A 13,247-nucleotide genomic window follows, 5' to 3' on the forward strand; every position below is an offset into this window, starting at 1 on the left:
GAGGGAGTATCATAGAATATCAGGGTTGGAAGGGACCTCAGGAGGTATCTAGTCCAACTCGCTGTTCAAAGCAGGACCAATCCCCAACTAAATCATCCCAGCCAGGGCTTTCTCACGCCAGGCCTTAAAAACCTCTAAGGAAGGAGATTTCACTACCTCCCTAGGTAACCCATTCCAGTGCTTCACCGCTCTCCTAGTGAAATTTTTTTTCCTAATATCCAGCCTAAACCTCCCGCACTGCAACTTGAGACCATTACTCCTTGTTCTGTCATCTGCTACCACTGAGAACAGTCTAGATCCATCCTCTTTGGAACCCCCTTTCAGGTAGTTGAAAGCAACTATCAAATCCCTCCTCATTCTTCTCTTCTGCAGACTAAATAATCCCAGTTCCCTCAGCCTTTCCTCATAGGTCATGTGCTCCAGCCCCCTAATTATTTTTGTTGCCTTTCGCTGGACTCTTTTTTTCCAATTTTTCCACATCCTTCTTGTACTGTGGGGCCCAAAACTGGACACAGTACTCCAGATGAGGCCTTGCCAATGTCGAATAGAGGGGAATGATCACGTTCCCTCGATGTGCTGGCAATACCCCTACTTATACAGCCCAAAATGATGCTTCTTGTCCACTGTAACCTCTAGGTCCTTTTCTGCAGAACTGCTGCCTAGCCATTCGGTCCCTATTCTGTAGCAGTGCATGGGATTCTTCCATCCTAAGTGCAGTACTCTGCACTTATCTCATGAAGTTAAACTGGAAGATGCCATATGGCCTATCTGCCTCCTGTAGGCTCATGGGAAGGGGTGGTGCCTGCCATCTGTGATTTACATTGTGCAGTGGAGGTTTATTATGAAGTTCTTAATCTGCCATAGGGCTAATATACTTATAGGACTGTCTATCCACTGTCCTGCCAGGGCAACTGAACTGAGCAGGGCTGGCCTTACTCCCTGTCCTCAGGCTCAGTCTGGATGGACTGTCTCAGTGGTGGGGACTCACAAGTATCCAAATCCCCTTCAAGCTGCTTTCAGCACTGTGTGTCCTCCTTTCTGGGACTATTCACTTGCCTTAATTCTAGCTGTTTTCTTGGAGGCTGGGGAAGGGATGTTCTGGGCGGAGGGATCTTTGGCTGTCTTGGGCCTTCCTTATTATTGTCAGCCATGAAATCCCAGTGCCTTTTTGGTGATTGGCACACAATAAATTAACCATGGTCTGGGGATGATCCTAGGGTGATTCAATGGATCTAGTGTATTTGGACTTTCAGAAAGTCTTGACAAGGTCCCTCACCAAAGGCTCTTAGGCAAAGTAAGCAGTCACGGGATAAGAGGGAAGGTCTTCTCATGGATAAGTAACTGGTTAAAAGATAGGAAACAAAAGGTAGGAATAAATGGTCAGTTTCCACAATGGAGAGAGGTAAATAGCAGGGTCCCCCAAGGGTCTGTAGTGGAACCAGTGCTGCTCAACATAGTCATAAATTATCTAGAAAAGGAGAGGAGCAGTGAGGTGGCAATATTTGCAGGTGATAGAAAATTACTCAAGGTAGTTAAGTCCAAAGCTGATTATGAAGGTTTGTAAAGGGATCTCCCTAAACTGGATGACTGGGCAAGAAAATGGCAGATGAAATTCAATGTTGGTAAATGCAAAGTAATGCACATTGGAAAATGTAATCAACTACACATACAAAACAATGGGGTCTAAATTAGCTGGTACCACTCAGGAAAGAGATCTTGGAGTCGTGCATAGTTTATCTGAAAACATCTGTTCAGTGTGCAGTGGCAGTCAAAAAAGCTGACAACGTTCGGCGCCATTAGGAAAGAGAGAGAGAATTAGAGAGAAAATATCATAGTGGCACTGTATAAATTCATGGTATGCCCACATCTTGAATACTGCATGCAGTTCTGATTTCCCCATCTCCGAAAATATATGTTCGAAATAGAAAAGATACAGAGAAGAGCAACAAAAATGATTGAGTATGGAACAGCTTCCATATGAGGAAAGATTTAAAAAAAAAAAAAGGGACTGTTCAGTTTAGAAAAGAGATGACTAAGGGTGGGGGGAATATGATAGAGGTCTATAAAATCATGAATGGTGCAGAGAAAGTGAATTGGGAAGAGTTATTTACCCCTTTTCATAATGCAATTTCATCTGGTGAACTCAGGTTCTTAATAGGCAGCAGAGTAAACAAAATGAATTATTTCTTCGCACAACACACAGTTGATCTGTGGAATTCGTTGCCAGGGGATATTGTGAAGGCCAAAACTATAATTTTTTTTTTTAAACTGGGTTCAAGAAAGAATTAGAGAAGGTCATGGAAGATAGGTCCATCAGTGGCTATAAGCCAAGATGGTCAGGGACATAATCTCATGCTCTGAGTGTCCCTAAAGCTCCAACTGCCAGAAGCTGGGACTGGATGACGGGGATGGATCACTTGAAATTGCCCTGTTTTGTTCTGCCATCTGCTACCACAGCCACTGTCAGAGGCAGAATACTGGGCTGGATGGACCCTTGGTCTGGCCCCAGTATGGCTATTCTTATGTGGAAACATCTGCACTTGGTGGTGCTGACATGGGTTGTGTGTGCCCTAGAGGGGAAATCCTCTGGTGATCAGAGCTGGAACATGGGAGTCTATTCTCAGCTTTGTGCCAAGTTCCTTAGGGGGAGATTTCTAAAGATGCAAAAGGCAGGTCAACGCTTAACAACTCTCTGTGACTGCCAGTGAGAATCAGGCACAGATTGGCTCTTTGTGCTTGTCCAATTGTCCCTTCCCCTCAGTTGTTAAAATGAGACACATCCTCTCCACCTCTTACTAACATTTGTGAAGTGCTTTGACGGTGGTGGGTAGAGCAGCCAGGAATCCTTAATGGTGCAGTCAGCATTCCTCTTATTTCTACAGGTGCTGTCCGAGTCCTCTTCCAAAACTGGAGGGTATCGCCTCTTCTCCTCCTACTCCAGACAATCTACTGAAATGAAGCAAAGTGGCCTAGGTACGAGCCTGTACTCGACCTGTCCACCTGTACCTCTCTCTCTCTGTGTGCATCTGTCCATCCCTCCACATGTCCATCTGGCTCAAGTTCCATGTATGTCTGTGTATGTATTATGTCCTCTTATGTAACACACGTTACAGCATACAATACGTTTCCTGTGCAGTTCTCTATCTCCTTCATTCCTGAGCTCCTCACACAGCCAAGGTCCTTACTGCTGAAAGTGCACACGTTACCTTTTGTAGCAGATGCATAATTGCAGAGCAGGTTTCTGCTCCCATGGCAGCATATTTCACGGTGCACTATTTTATCCTCAGCAGAGAGAAGGAAAGTTACTGGCCAAAATCTGAGATGTGGATGTATGTGGATTCTATATAGAGCTGAAATGGGCATGCTTTTTGAATCACAGCTGGGTTAATTTATTCATTTGCCATGCTCTTCCCATAGATGGATTGTTGTCTATAATCCGTTCTTCCTCATGTTAAGATTTTTTGGCCTCATCAAGGCAATGGAGATCACTCACCAACCACTGTCTGTTCAATGGTGATGGCTCATAGCACCCATCGCTGATCTGGTTAGCTTTTCCTAGGTAGAGTGCCAGCTGAAGCTGTTGAAAAAACTTCTGGGCACTATTTGCAAGTATTTTTAGCACAGACTCCCACTGTTGGTTTTTTTCAGTAATGGAGATATTCTATCTCCTAGAGCTGGAAGGGACCCTGAAAGGTCATGGAGTCCAGCCCCTTTCCTTCACTAGCAGGACCAAGTACTGATTTTGCCCCAGATCCCTAAGTGGCCCCCTCAAGGATTGAGCTGACAACTCGGGGTTTAGCAGGCCAATGCTCAAACCACTGAGCTATCCCTCCCCGCACTGTTGAGTATTTGTGGCCCAGGCACTGAAGTCAGATTGTGTTGGAGCTTTGTCAAGTTGCCTAGTTGAGCCAAACATTTGGTACAAGGTTAAGAAAGCCATGACTGTGCTGTTCTGTCAGGCCAGAATTTGGATTTTGTTGATCAGAGCCTCCTAATGCTCCCAGAACTCCTGTTGCAGAAACAGAGTCAAATTCTCTATCCAGAGACCAAGTCTCTGCTGCTGCCTGCCTGCAAAGCAAAACCGTAACAGATGCAGATAATGATGGTTTAGAAGGATAGCACATTTTTGTGGGAGATTGCAAACTATCCATAAAACAGCTCTGTGCAGCAAGGTGCTGGAGGTGTTCACTCTGGACAATACAGAAGGCGACAGTTCTAGCACCTGCCTCTGTCTCTGCAGTCCTGGAATATTTACTGTACCTAAAAGTTTGGCTGTTCCAAGGGAAAGTAAATGAGCCTGTGCATTTTGTTGCTTTTTTTATGTTGTATGAAGAAGTCCTGCCGGGTTTTGTCAAAAGAAAATTCTGCTTTTCTTGTTCTTTAACATTATAAATTCAGTTCTTGTCTCCTTGGAAGGCTCTATGGCCACTGTAGAACTAGTGCAAGTATAGTATTGCAAGAAAGTAAAACCTGAGCAATTGAGAGGGAAAGGGAGTTTTCACCACACTTTAAAATTCTGGGTTTTGTTTAGCAGGTCACTGAGCTCCAGAGTCTAAGGTTATGTCTGCACTGCGATCACAGGCCCGTGCTAGCCTAGGTCAGCTGACTTGGACTCATGGGCCTCAGGCTGGGAAGCTTTAAAATTGCAGTGTAGATGTTCAGGCTCGGGCTGGAGCCTGGACTCTTGAGACCCCATGAGAGGGGAGGGTCTTAGAGCCTGGGCTCCAGCCCGAGCCCAAATGTTTACACTGCAGTTTTCACCCCTGCGAGCCCGAGTCAGCTGACTGGTCTATGAGACTTGGTGCTGTGGGTTTGTATCTCAGTGTAAACGTACCCTAGAATGTTTAGGAGAAAAATGTCTTTGTTAAAGAGGCAGATTTTTTAATCTTTAATTTAGGTGGAAGAGTTCACATTTAAACTCCAAGAAAGCAAAAGCAGGGTAGACCAGACTTGATATTCCTGATGTTCCTAAGGTTAAAAAAAAGTCACAAGCTTCAGACCTTTCAGGCTGCCATTATACACCAGAAAGCGGCAAAGTAGGGGCAAACCGATTTTCTTAAACATCTTCGCAGGTCATCTTTGAGGCATGGCCAAAGTCGTCCTAGTAGCAGCACTAGTTCAAGTCCCTGTTTTCTGACTTTTAGACATTCTACAGCCAAGAGATATCTAAAAGGCCCTGAGTCTTTCCTCCACATCTGTGCACAAACCCCATCTTAGGATTTGAACTTAATTCTCACCCAGTTAATGGAATCTTCTCTTGAACCATTAGGTGAAGGTTGTTTTAGTGTCTGTCCCTGAAGACTGAATGCTTGATATGGCAGTATCAGAGAGATTCAGGCATTGATGGCTGGCCCTCTGTTTAGTACTCTGTGAAGATCTAATATCCCTGACTACCTGCTCTTGGCTTTCCCTGGACCTCACTCAGTATTGGGAGAGGCTGCTGCAGGCTCCACTGAGGTGCAAAAAGGGCCCTTAACTTCTCCGAGTCTATGGATCTTTAACTGGATTGTCGGTACAAAACCACTCTTCTCACTAGTCATCTGCACTGTAGAGTCTCAGCAGTACTGAGTAAGTTGCAGGAACAAATGGCACCAAGTGATCAGTTCTGTGAGGGGGGCATGTGTGGCCCCCATGATCACTGCTCTGCAGAGGTCTCTGTGTCTGCACTGAGGGTTCTGTGCTGGTGGGTTACTTGTGGAGCCAGGGTTGTTGGGGATGCGCCTTTCTTCTTAGGTGGATTTGGGTTCATAAAAACTCATAGACTGTAAGGTCAGAAGGAACCATTGTGATCATCTAGTCTGGCCTGCTGCACATTGCAGGCCACAGAATCTCACCCTGCAACTCTTGTAATAGACCCATAACCTCTGGCTGAGTTACTGGACTTCAAGTCACAGAAAATCCACCATTTACACTAGTTTAAACCTGCAAGTGACCCATGCCGCAGAGGAAGGTGAAAACTCCCAAGGGCTTCTGCCATTCTGACCTGGGGGAAAATTCCTTCCTGACCCCAAATATAGCCATCAGTTAGACCCTGAGCATGTGGGCAAGACCCAACAGCAGACTCCTAGGAAAGAATTCTCTGTAGTAACTCAGAGCCCTCCCCATATAGTGTCCCATCGCCAACCGTTGAGGGTATTTGTTATTCGCACTCACAGATCGGCTGCATGCCATTGTATGCAGTCCCATCATACTTTCCCCTCCATAAACTTCTCAAACCCACTCTGGAAGCTAGTTAGATTTTTTTTTTTGTCCTCACTGCTTCTCTTGGAAGACTGTTCCAGAACTTCACTCCTCTGATGGTCAGAAATCTTCTTCTAATTTCAAGCCTGAACTAGTTTGACGGCCAGTTTATATCCATTTGTTCTTGTGTGAACATTAGTGCCTAACTTAAATAACTTCTCTCCCTCCCTGGTATTTATTTCTCTGATGTATTTAAAGGGACAATGCATCTATTACCTGTTCATGGGTCTCTTCCTTCCTAATGCATTTGTCTGGCTTTATTGAAACCTAGATTAATCCCCTTCACAACTGAGATGTGTGTTCTCTATGTGTGGGGAGGAGTAGGAAGGACAGCTAGTCTTAGATTGGATCTCCCTCTGGCTTGGGCTTCAGCACCTATTCTTGTGGGTGGGTCTGTTAGCCACTGCCACCTGTTGTTACTGCTGGGCTTTGAGCAAGTCCTGCTCCAGTGTCAGGTTGTGCCTACTTCCCACTAAGTGGCCTTGCCAGTGACTGGCTGGTGGTGTTTCTTAATCTATTGCCATGGAGGGAGAAGGATGAATGCTAGTACTCTGTTATAAAACCAGAATGGTTGCAAACACCAAAGGGAGAAGACAGGAGAGGACCCTGGGTATAGCACTGTTACCATCCCCTCCTGAGCTATCATCACAGTAAGTTTGAGTTGAGTTTACTTTGCTGGAGCCCTTAAAATGTTCCACTGGAAAGGGGAGGGCCACAGGCACAGCTTGAGAGATGGAGGGGGTAAGTTGTGTAGAGTCTTTATGGAGAAATGATCCATATAAAAGCATTGCAGTTCCACAAGCTCATTCTCTCTGACCTGACCAATTGTACTGAGCTAGCCAGATCAAAGAATAGTCATGAGCTTCTCTTTCTCTCTCTGTCTCTCAGTGGGTTTGTATCTCTTCAGCCAAGTGATTAGACATGGAGCTCTTGCTACTCAATTTGTTTGCTTCTTTGTGTTCTATTTCTGCTGTTTGGTGTCATAATTACGTTGTAGCACAATCTCTAAGCTTGTCTTCTGGGAGATGTGATCTCCCCTGGCTGCACTGGGAGGTGTTCACATCCCTGCATGCCTCTGTCCTCTTAGCACTTGCTGGCTGACCAAGCCTGATGCCTCTTCTGCAGCTTTGCAGCAACAGATGGTTCCCAAATAATTGTTCTGGTTGTATGAACTGAATTAACTCCTTTTAAAAGCTGATTGAAAAATAGTGTCATTTTATGCTAAGTGTCACAATTTCAGGATAAAATTACAAGAGTCATCCACAGTCCTGCTTCAGAAAATGAATGAGTTATAGAGTTAGGAATCAATTTCCCTGTATGGGATAGTATTGCCCAGTGAGATATGGAAATAATATACATCTTTCTATGAAGCATCTGGTCCTGGCTACAGCTGGAGACAGGATACTTGACTAAACGGTCTATTGGTGTGATCTAGTGCGTCAGGGAGAGGGGGATACCAAGTGGATGGGCCACTCTTCTGGTCCAGAATAGCAGTAGGTGATGGTTCCAGGTCTGAATTGATCTTTGATGTGATCGCATATGGAAATTCCTGTTCCTTTGGAAGGATATTTTCTGCAGGCTGTCTCTTTCTCATGAAGACTCTGACAGGAAAGGTGCTGTGTTGAGCTAGCTGCTTCACACTCAGCAAACACTACTCCTTTGAAAAACTAAGAAAAAGGAATTTGTCTCTCGGTGGAATACAGAGGTGAGTCCATGAACAGACTAAAAATCCCAGAGTGCTTTGCAGTTAGCTGAGGATCAGCCAGGAGAAGGAGAGAGGAGAAAATCAGATGACATATGAGAAAACAAAATAATGTTCCATAGATACACCAGGGGAATCTCTGAGTTAAATGTGGAATTTAGAACTGGTGTCAAATGGCAAATTGGGAGGCCTGGAGACTGAGCTCCTGTTTCTCTCTGGAACAGATAATAACAGTGCCAAATTTCATCGCTGTGCCTGCTCCCAGTAAGGTTCAGACCTCCAGCTGAAGGGATCATCTTTTGGGGTGAGGAGTTTGCGTTCAGTCTTAGGTACAAAGCAGGGCTCTGGGTGGGAAAGATTCTGCATCCCTCTATCAATTCTCTGAGGAAGGATACCCTGATGAAGAATTCTTATGCTAAGGCCCTGAGGAGCTCAGTGAAGACAGCAGCAAATAGACGTTAGCATAGAAAAATAGGCCATCACTGTACATCCTTATCTGGATCAGTATGTCCAGTGCTGGGTGCCTTGGCTGTAGAAGAACTGAGCTTGGGAGGCCCAGAGACAGAACAGCGAGGGTAGTTAATGTGGGTACTTGATGAGAGACTCAAAGACTAAAATTGCTGCATTTACTCTAGGGGAATAAAAAAGGAGTTGGGAATATGAATTAAAGGGAATCTGTCTGAAGTGACATTATGGATACAATAGCAAAAATTGATCAGTCCTGAGTTTTGATGCTGCCCCATAATTTGAGAACAAGGGTTAGTCAATTAAAGGTCAATAAATTTAAACTCAGTCAAAAGAAATGCTTCTCAGGGTGAGTAATCAGCATGCCGTGAGATGTCCATGAAGCCAAGCCTATGACGGGTTTTAAAAGGGCTGAATTTGAGGAAGGGTAGTGGTGCGGAGAGTAGAATGCTATCAAGTTAAAGGAGGAAAACTGTAGATAAGTGTAAAGTCAACAGCTTTTAGGTACCTGGACCTGTACTGTTCAAGGAGTGTTTTTAAAAAAAAAAAAAAAAAAAAAAAGGGAGAGAGAGCAGCATGTGTAGCACCTCCCCACTCCTGGAGGGATTCCCCTCTTGAGAGCAAGGACTTACACTCTGTTGCATCCACAGTTAATAGTTTTGGATCACAATATGGATAAACAAAATTGCTTTCCTTGACTGATATGAACCATGTTCCAAATGCCCAACCATCAAGCCACCACTTAAACCACATTCATTACCATGTGGTGTGCAAAGCATTCCAGGGAGCACTGTGACTCTGAGAGGCAAAGACCAGTGTTTGGGTGTCCAGATGGTGACCTCTTGTGCCTGGTTTTCAGTGTGCTGAGCTCATATCACTCTGACGGAAGTCAATGGGAGCCGAGGGTGTACAGCGCATCTGAAAATCCTAAGGGATCAACTTGCGCACCCAAAATCAGAGACTCCTTTTGAGAATTTTGACCTGAGTGACTCTGCACACAATGAGCCTGTTTCAGGGTTGGGAATAGAATGATGACTTCCTAGTTATCTGCCTTTTCTACAGACCATCGTTCTTCTGGGTTTATAGGTTATAGTTACATATAATGTAAAAGGTCATAAACCTACTGTGTTATGTAAGTTAAATCTAGATATGCACTGCCAACTGCCTGGAAAAAAGAGCCAGCAATTAATTGTGGATAGTAAAAATTTAGGACACTTAATTTATGGAGGAGCATACTTTTATAGAGGCATCCAGAACAGGCAGAATGACACAATATGTGGCAGTCATTTTCAGACTCTCAACAAAACTCTTGGCTTAATATATTGTGATTCTTTTTTTTAAGAACAGATTTCTAGCTGAGCATATAACCGTGGATGCAGAAAGCAAAGCCATGGTTTAATTAGGGTTGGGTTAGTTTTGTTTGGGTGGTTTTTCCTTTGTACAACTGGAAAGTCTTAACCAAGAAAGAAAAGAGAAAGCCCTAAGTAGGTCTGCAGTGCGACAGTGGGGGCATAAATGGATGGTTTGCAAGCCCCAGGACTCAGGCAGGACTGTGCCCTGTATAGCTTCTCACAGTTGGTGAGGAGCATTGTGGGTCACTTGGCCTTTCTGAAACATCAAGGCAGAATCCTGGACTGGAGAGACCTATGGACTGATCGGGGCAGCAGCTTGTATATCTGAAAACTTGAAAAATGTCTCTCTGGATAGATTTCTTTCCCCAGTGCTGATGGGTAGAGGTCTGGCATCAGCAGCCCAGTGCCGAGTATGGTGACGCATCACCAGCTGGGTGTCCAGTCTTTTCTCTGTACTCAGTAGAGACATGAGAAAGCTGTCTATTTCCTGATCAGCAGATTCCTCATTACTTGAAAAATCCTGATTGGGCTATAGATACTCCCTTTTCTCTAGATTTATTCCCTGCTTTCTCCTCCTCTGTGCTGCAGTGCTGGCTGCTTTCTATGGAACTAGCAAAATCTCTGCACAAGAGAACTGGAGGGAAGGCAGAAGGGCAGTGCTTGCTGTTGGTGCTTACATATTAAGGGGATTAGGTATCCTAAATAACTGAAGTGGATGGATAGATATCCTAGCACTCAACATGCGTCTCCTGGGTCAGGAGGCGGAAAGCTAAGTGACAGTAAACCCTGCATGGTTGATTATCGTGCAGTAAGGCAACTTTCCTCATCTCCAAATACCAAGATCCCAATGCTGTGCCCAGTGCTGATCTCTTTTGGAGGGGATTGCTGGCTTCTCCGGCATCAGGCCCTTCTGGAGATTCATCTCCTGGAGATGGGGCAGATTACTTCTCCCCTGCTAACTCTGCTGATGTCTTCTGTAGCTGCATGCTGTGGAGATGTAATACTAATGCCCTCCCACGCCTTTCCAGGGTCGCAGTGTACAGGACTATTTAGCACTACTGTGCTCGGAGGCTCCTCCAGTGCCCCAAACCTTCAGGACTACGCACGCAGCCATGGCAAAAAGTTCACCGCCAGCCTGACATACAAAGATGGTATGAATGTTCTTTGTGTAGCAGATAATTGACTTGTGGAACTTGCTGTCTAAAGATGTTGCTGAGGCAAAGCTGTAGTTAGATTCTCCAGAGAATTAGATGTGAATGAATTGAATATCCTCTGCACTTGCACTAACCACAGTCACAGTTGAATTGCTATGTATTGCTCCAAGCAAACTGACAGTACCCGCTCTTTGGAGGTGGACTACTGAGCTCAATGGGTCATTGGTCTGTCCCTGTATGCTTGGAGGGTTAGCTTACTTGTCTCAAATGGTCCCACTTGTGCTTTTCTTTTAAGCCCATAAGAAGACCAAGTTATCTCCTTATGGCTCTGGAGCTGGGGCTGCCATGTTAGCAGAATGACATGCATGGTGGGGTCAGGCTGGGAATGTTGGGAAGGGGGAAGTATATGGATTATGGGCATCTGTGGGAGAACCTCTGGAATGCACTCACATCCAGACACTTCTGTAAACCTGAGGTGCTGATGCAGGTGGTGACTAGGATGCTGGGAGGAGATTGCAAACTCTCATCACTATCACTCACTCACTGCAGAAGCTGCCTGAAAAATCTGCAATTGAATCCCTAATGAAGATGACCTGATAAAATCAAACATTCAGCTCGTTGGTTTAAGTGCTGGCCTGTACTTTGTCAGTGAAGAGGAACTGTAAGGTTGACACATTAAAGAAGAATAGTCCTTTGTATTTTATACAGCACTTACAGTGTGGTGGCACCAGGGGTGCAGGAACAATTTTTATAGTGGGGGTGCTGAGATCCATTGAACCAAACCATAAACCCTGTGTATAATGGAAACCACTTCAAACCAGGGGGTATGGCAGCTCCCCCAACACCCTAGTTCCAGCACCTATGGATTGCACTGCATGAGACACACAATGAGGCACTTCTGCCTCTAGGGACTTAGTGTAGAAGCTAGGATGTTCTGGGAGATGTGAAGTTGGAGGATTGTTTATTTTTCCATGTTAGCTCAGTTCTTGTGACCATGGCCCATTGTGAGTGGGACAAAATGGAATAAAGAGGGAGCTGGTCTGGCAAAGCTCTCTGGGGAGGGCATTTACAAACCACAAACCCACTGGAACTTCAAGGAGAATGTTGTATTGATCAGTCTGCTGAGTTTTTGCTGCTCTTCTTCCATCTTTGTTACAAGAGACTTCTGCATAATACCAGGTCTTTGTTGCCTATGAGCCCATCTGCTGCCTGGTCAGTCATAATCATTTGCACAGCCACTGATTGTGGTATAGAACGTAATAGAGAAGCTTGTCCCCATGAGCTGAATAAAGGATGGGCATTCCTAATGCACCATAAGGGTGACAGATATCAGGAAAGCAAACTGAGGGAAACTGCAAAACCTTCTCCTTGTTTGCTGTGGTGTGCTAGCTATGTTGTTCCCAAGGTATTGGCGAGAAAGTATGGGTATGATGATCAGTGACCCACATAACACACCTGTCGGGATCCCGGGATCTAACGTGCCCATCATGATGTGGTGTAGCTCATCTGGTGTACTAACTGCCCCATAGCAACTCTGTAGGTGTAACCAGCCAATCACTATGCTCTGACTCACAAAGAAAAAAGTAAAAGACAAAAACCCAGTATCACCCCTGAGCAAACACTTTGCACAAAGCGATCACTCTGTATCTGACCCCTGTCCTCATCCTCAAAGGAAACCTGCACAACAACTTCAAAAGATGAGCTTGGAAGCTTAAATTCTTAACTCTCTGCTAGACAGTGAAAAAGAAAGACACTGAATTTACAGCTTCTTACAACAATCTGTAGCCTGCTAATCCCCCTTGTTCTGTGACTGCACAGGTATTAACAGGCCACGTCATCTTGAATGATCTCTTAGATTATGTGTTTAGCTACTAAACAATCTTTCACCTTGTATTTAGCTGTGACACTCTGGATACGTTTCCCACACCTAAAGAAGAGTTCTGTGTAACTCAGGCTTGTCTCTCTCATCGATTAAAAATATTACTTCAACCACCTTGTCTCTGTCAACCTTTTCCTATCCGTTCTTCTGAGCTGTCCTAGGTGGCTGGGAAAGAGAAGCTGTGCCGGTTATGCAATAGGTCCCAGAGCCAATTTGCCAGTATAAGGCAGGCTAGCTCAAGGCATCCAGTATGGGGATACAGGTGAAGGGGCTGGAAAGAATAGCCTGTGTCCTTTTTTTTTTTTTCTTCTTCTGTAGCTTCTAGGCACTTTAGAAGTTCAAAGGCAGTATTATTCCCATAGAGAGAATTGACTTGGTGCAGGACATGCAGCAAGCTGGTAGCAGTCAAGAATAGAATCCAGGTCTCCTCAGTCTTAACCCTGTTCTCATTCACT

At 44.9% G+C, this 13,247-nt stretch overlaps 1 protein-coding gene across 18 annotated transcripts in view; it reads left to right on the plus strand.

The window, feature by feature from the left end:
* Positions 1-13,247, plus strand: part of PPIP5K1 (diphosphoinositol pentakisphosphate kinase 1) — a 232,533-nt gene that overhangs the window by 90,459 nt on the left and 128,827 nt on the right. For 13 of the 18 annotated variants that reach the window (XM_050967192.1, XM_050967191.1, XM_050967205.1 and 10 more), the window contains 2 exons: positions 2,883-2,973; positions 10,788-10,910. In XM_050967192.1, coding sequence (XP_050823149.1) covers positions 2,883-2,973; positions 10,788-10,910 — 214 coding nt within the window. The remainder of the gene's footprint in view (positions 1-2,882; positions 2,974-10,787; positions 10,911-13,247) is intronic. The other 5 variants (XM_050967195.1, XM_050967198.1, XM_050967202.1 and 2 more) reach the window with 1 other exon arrangement.

This window comes from Gopherus flavomarginatus, chromosome 9 (genome assembly GCF_025201925.1).
Source record: "Gopherus flavomarginatus isolate rGopFla2 chromosome 9, rGopFla2.mat.asm, whole genome shotgun sequence".
In the NCBI taxonomy this organism is placed as follows: domain Eukaryota; kingdom Metazoa; phylum Chordata; order Testudines; family Testudinidae; genus Gopherus; species Gopherus flavomarginatus.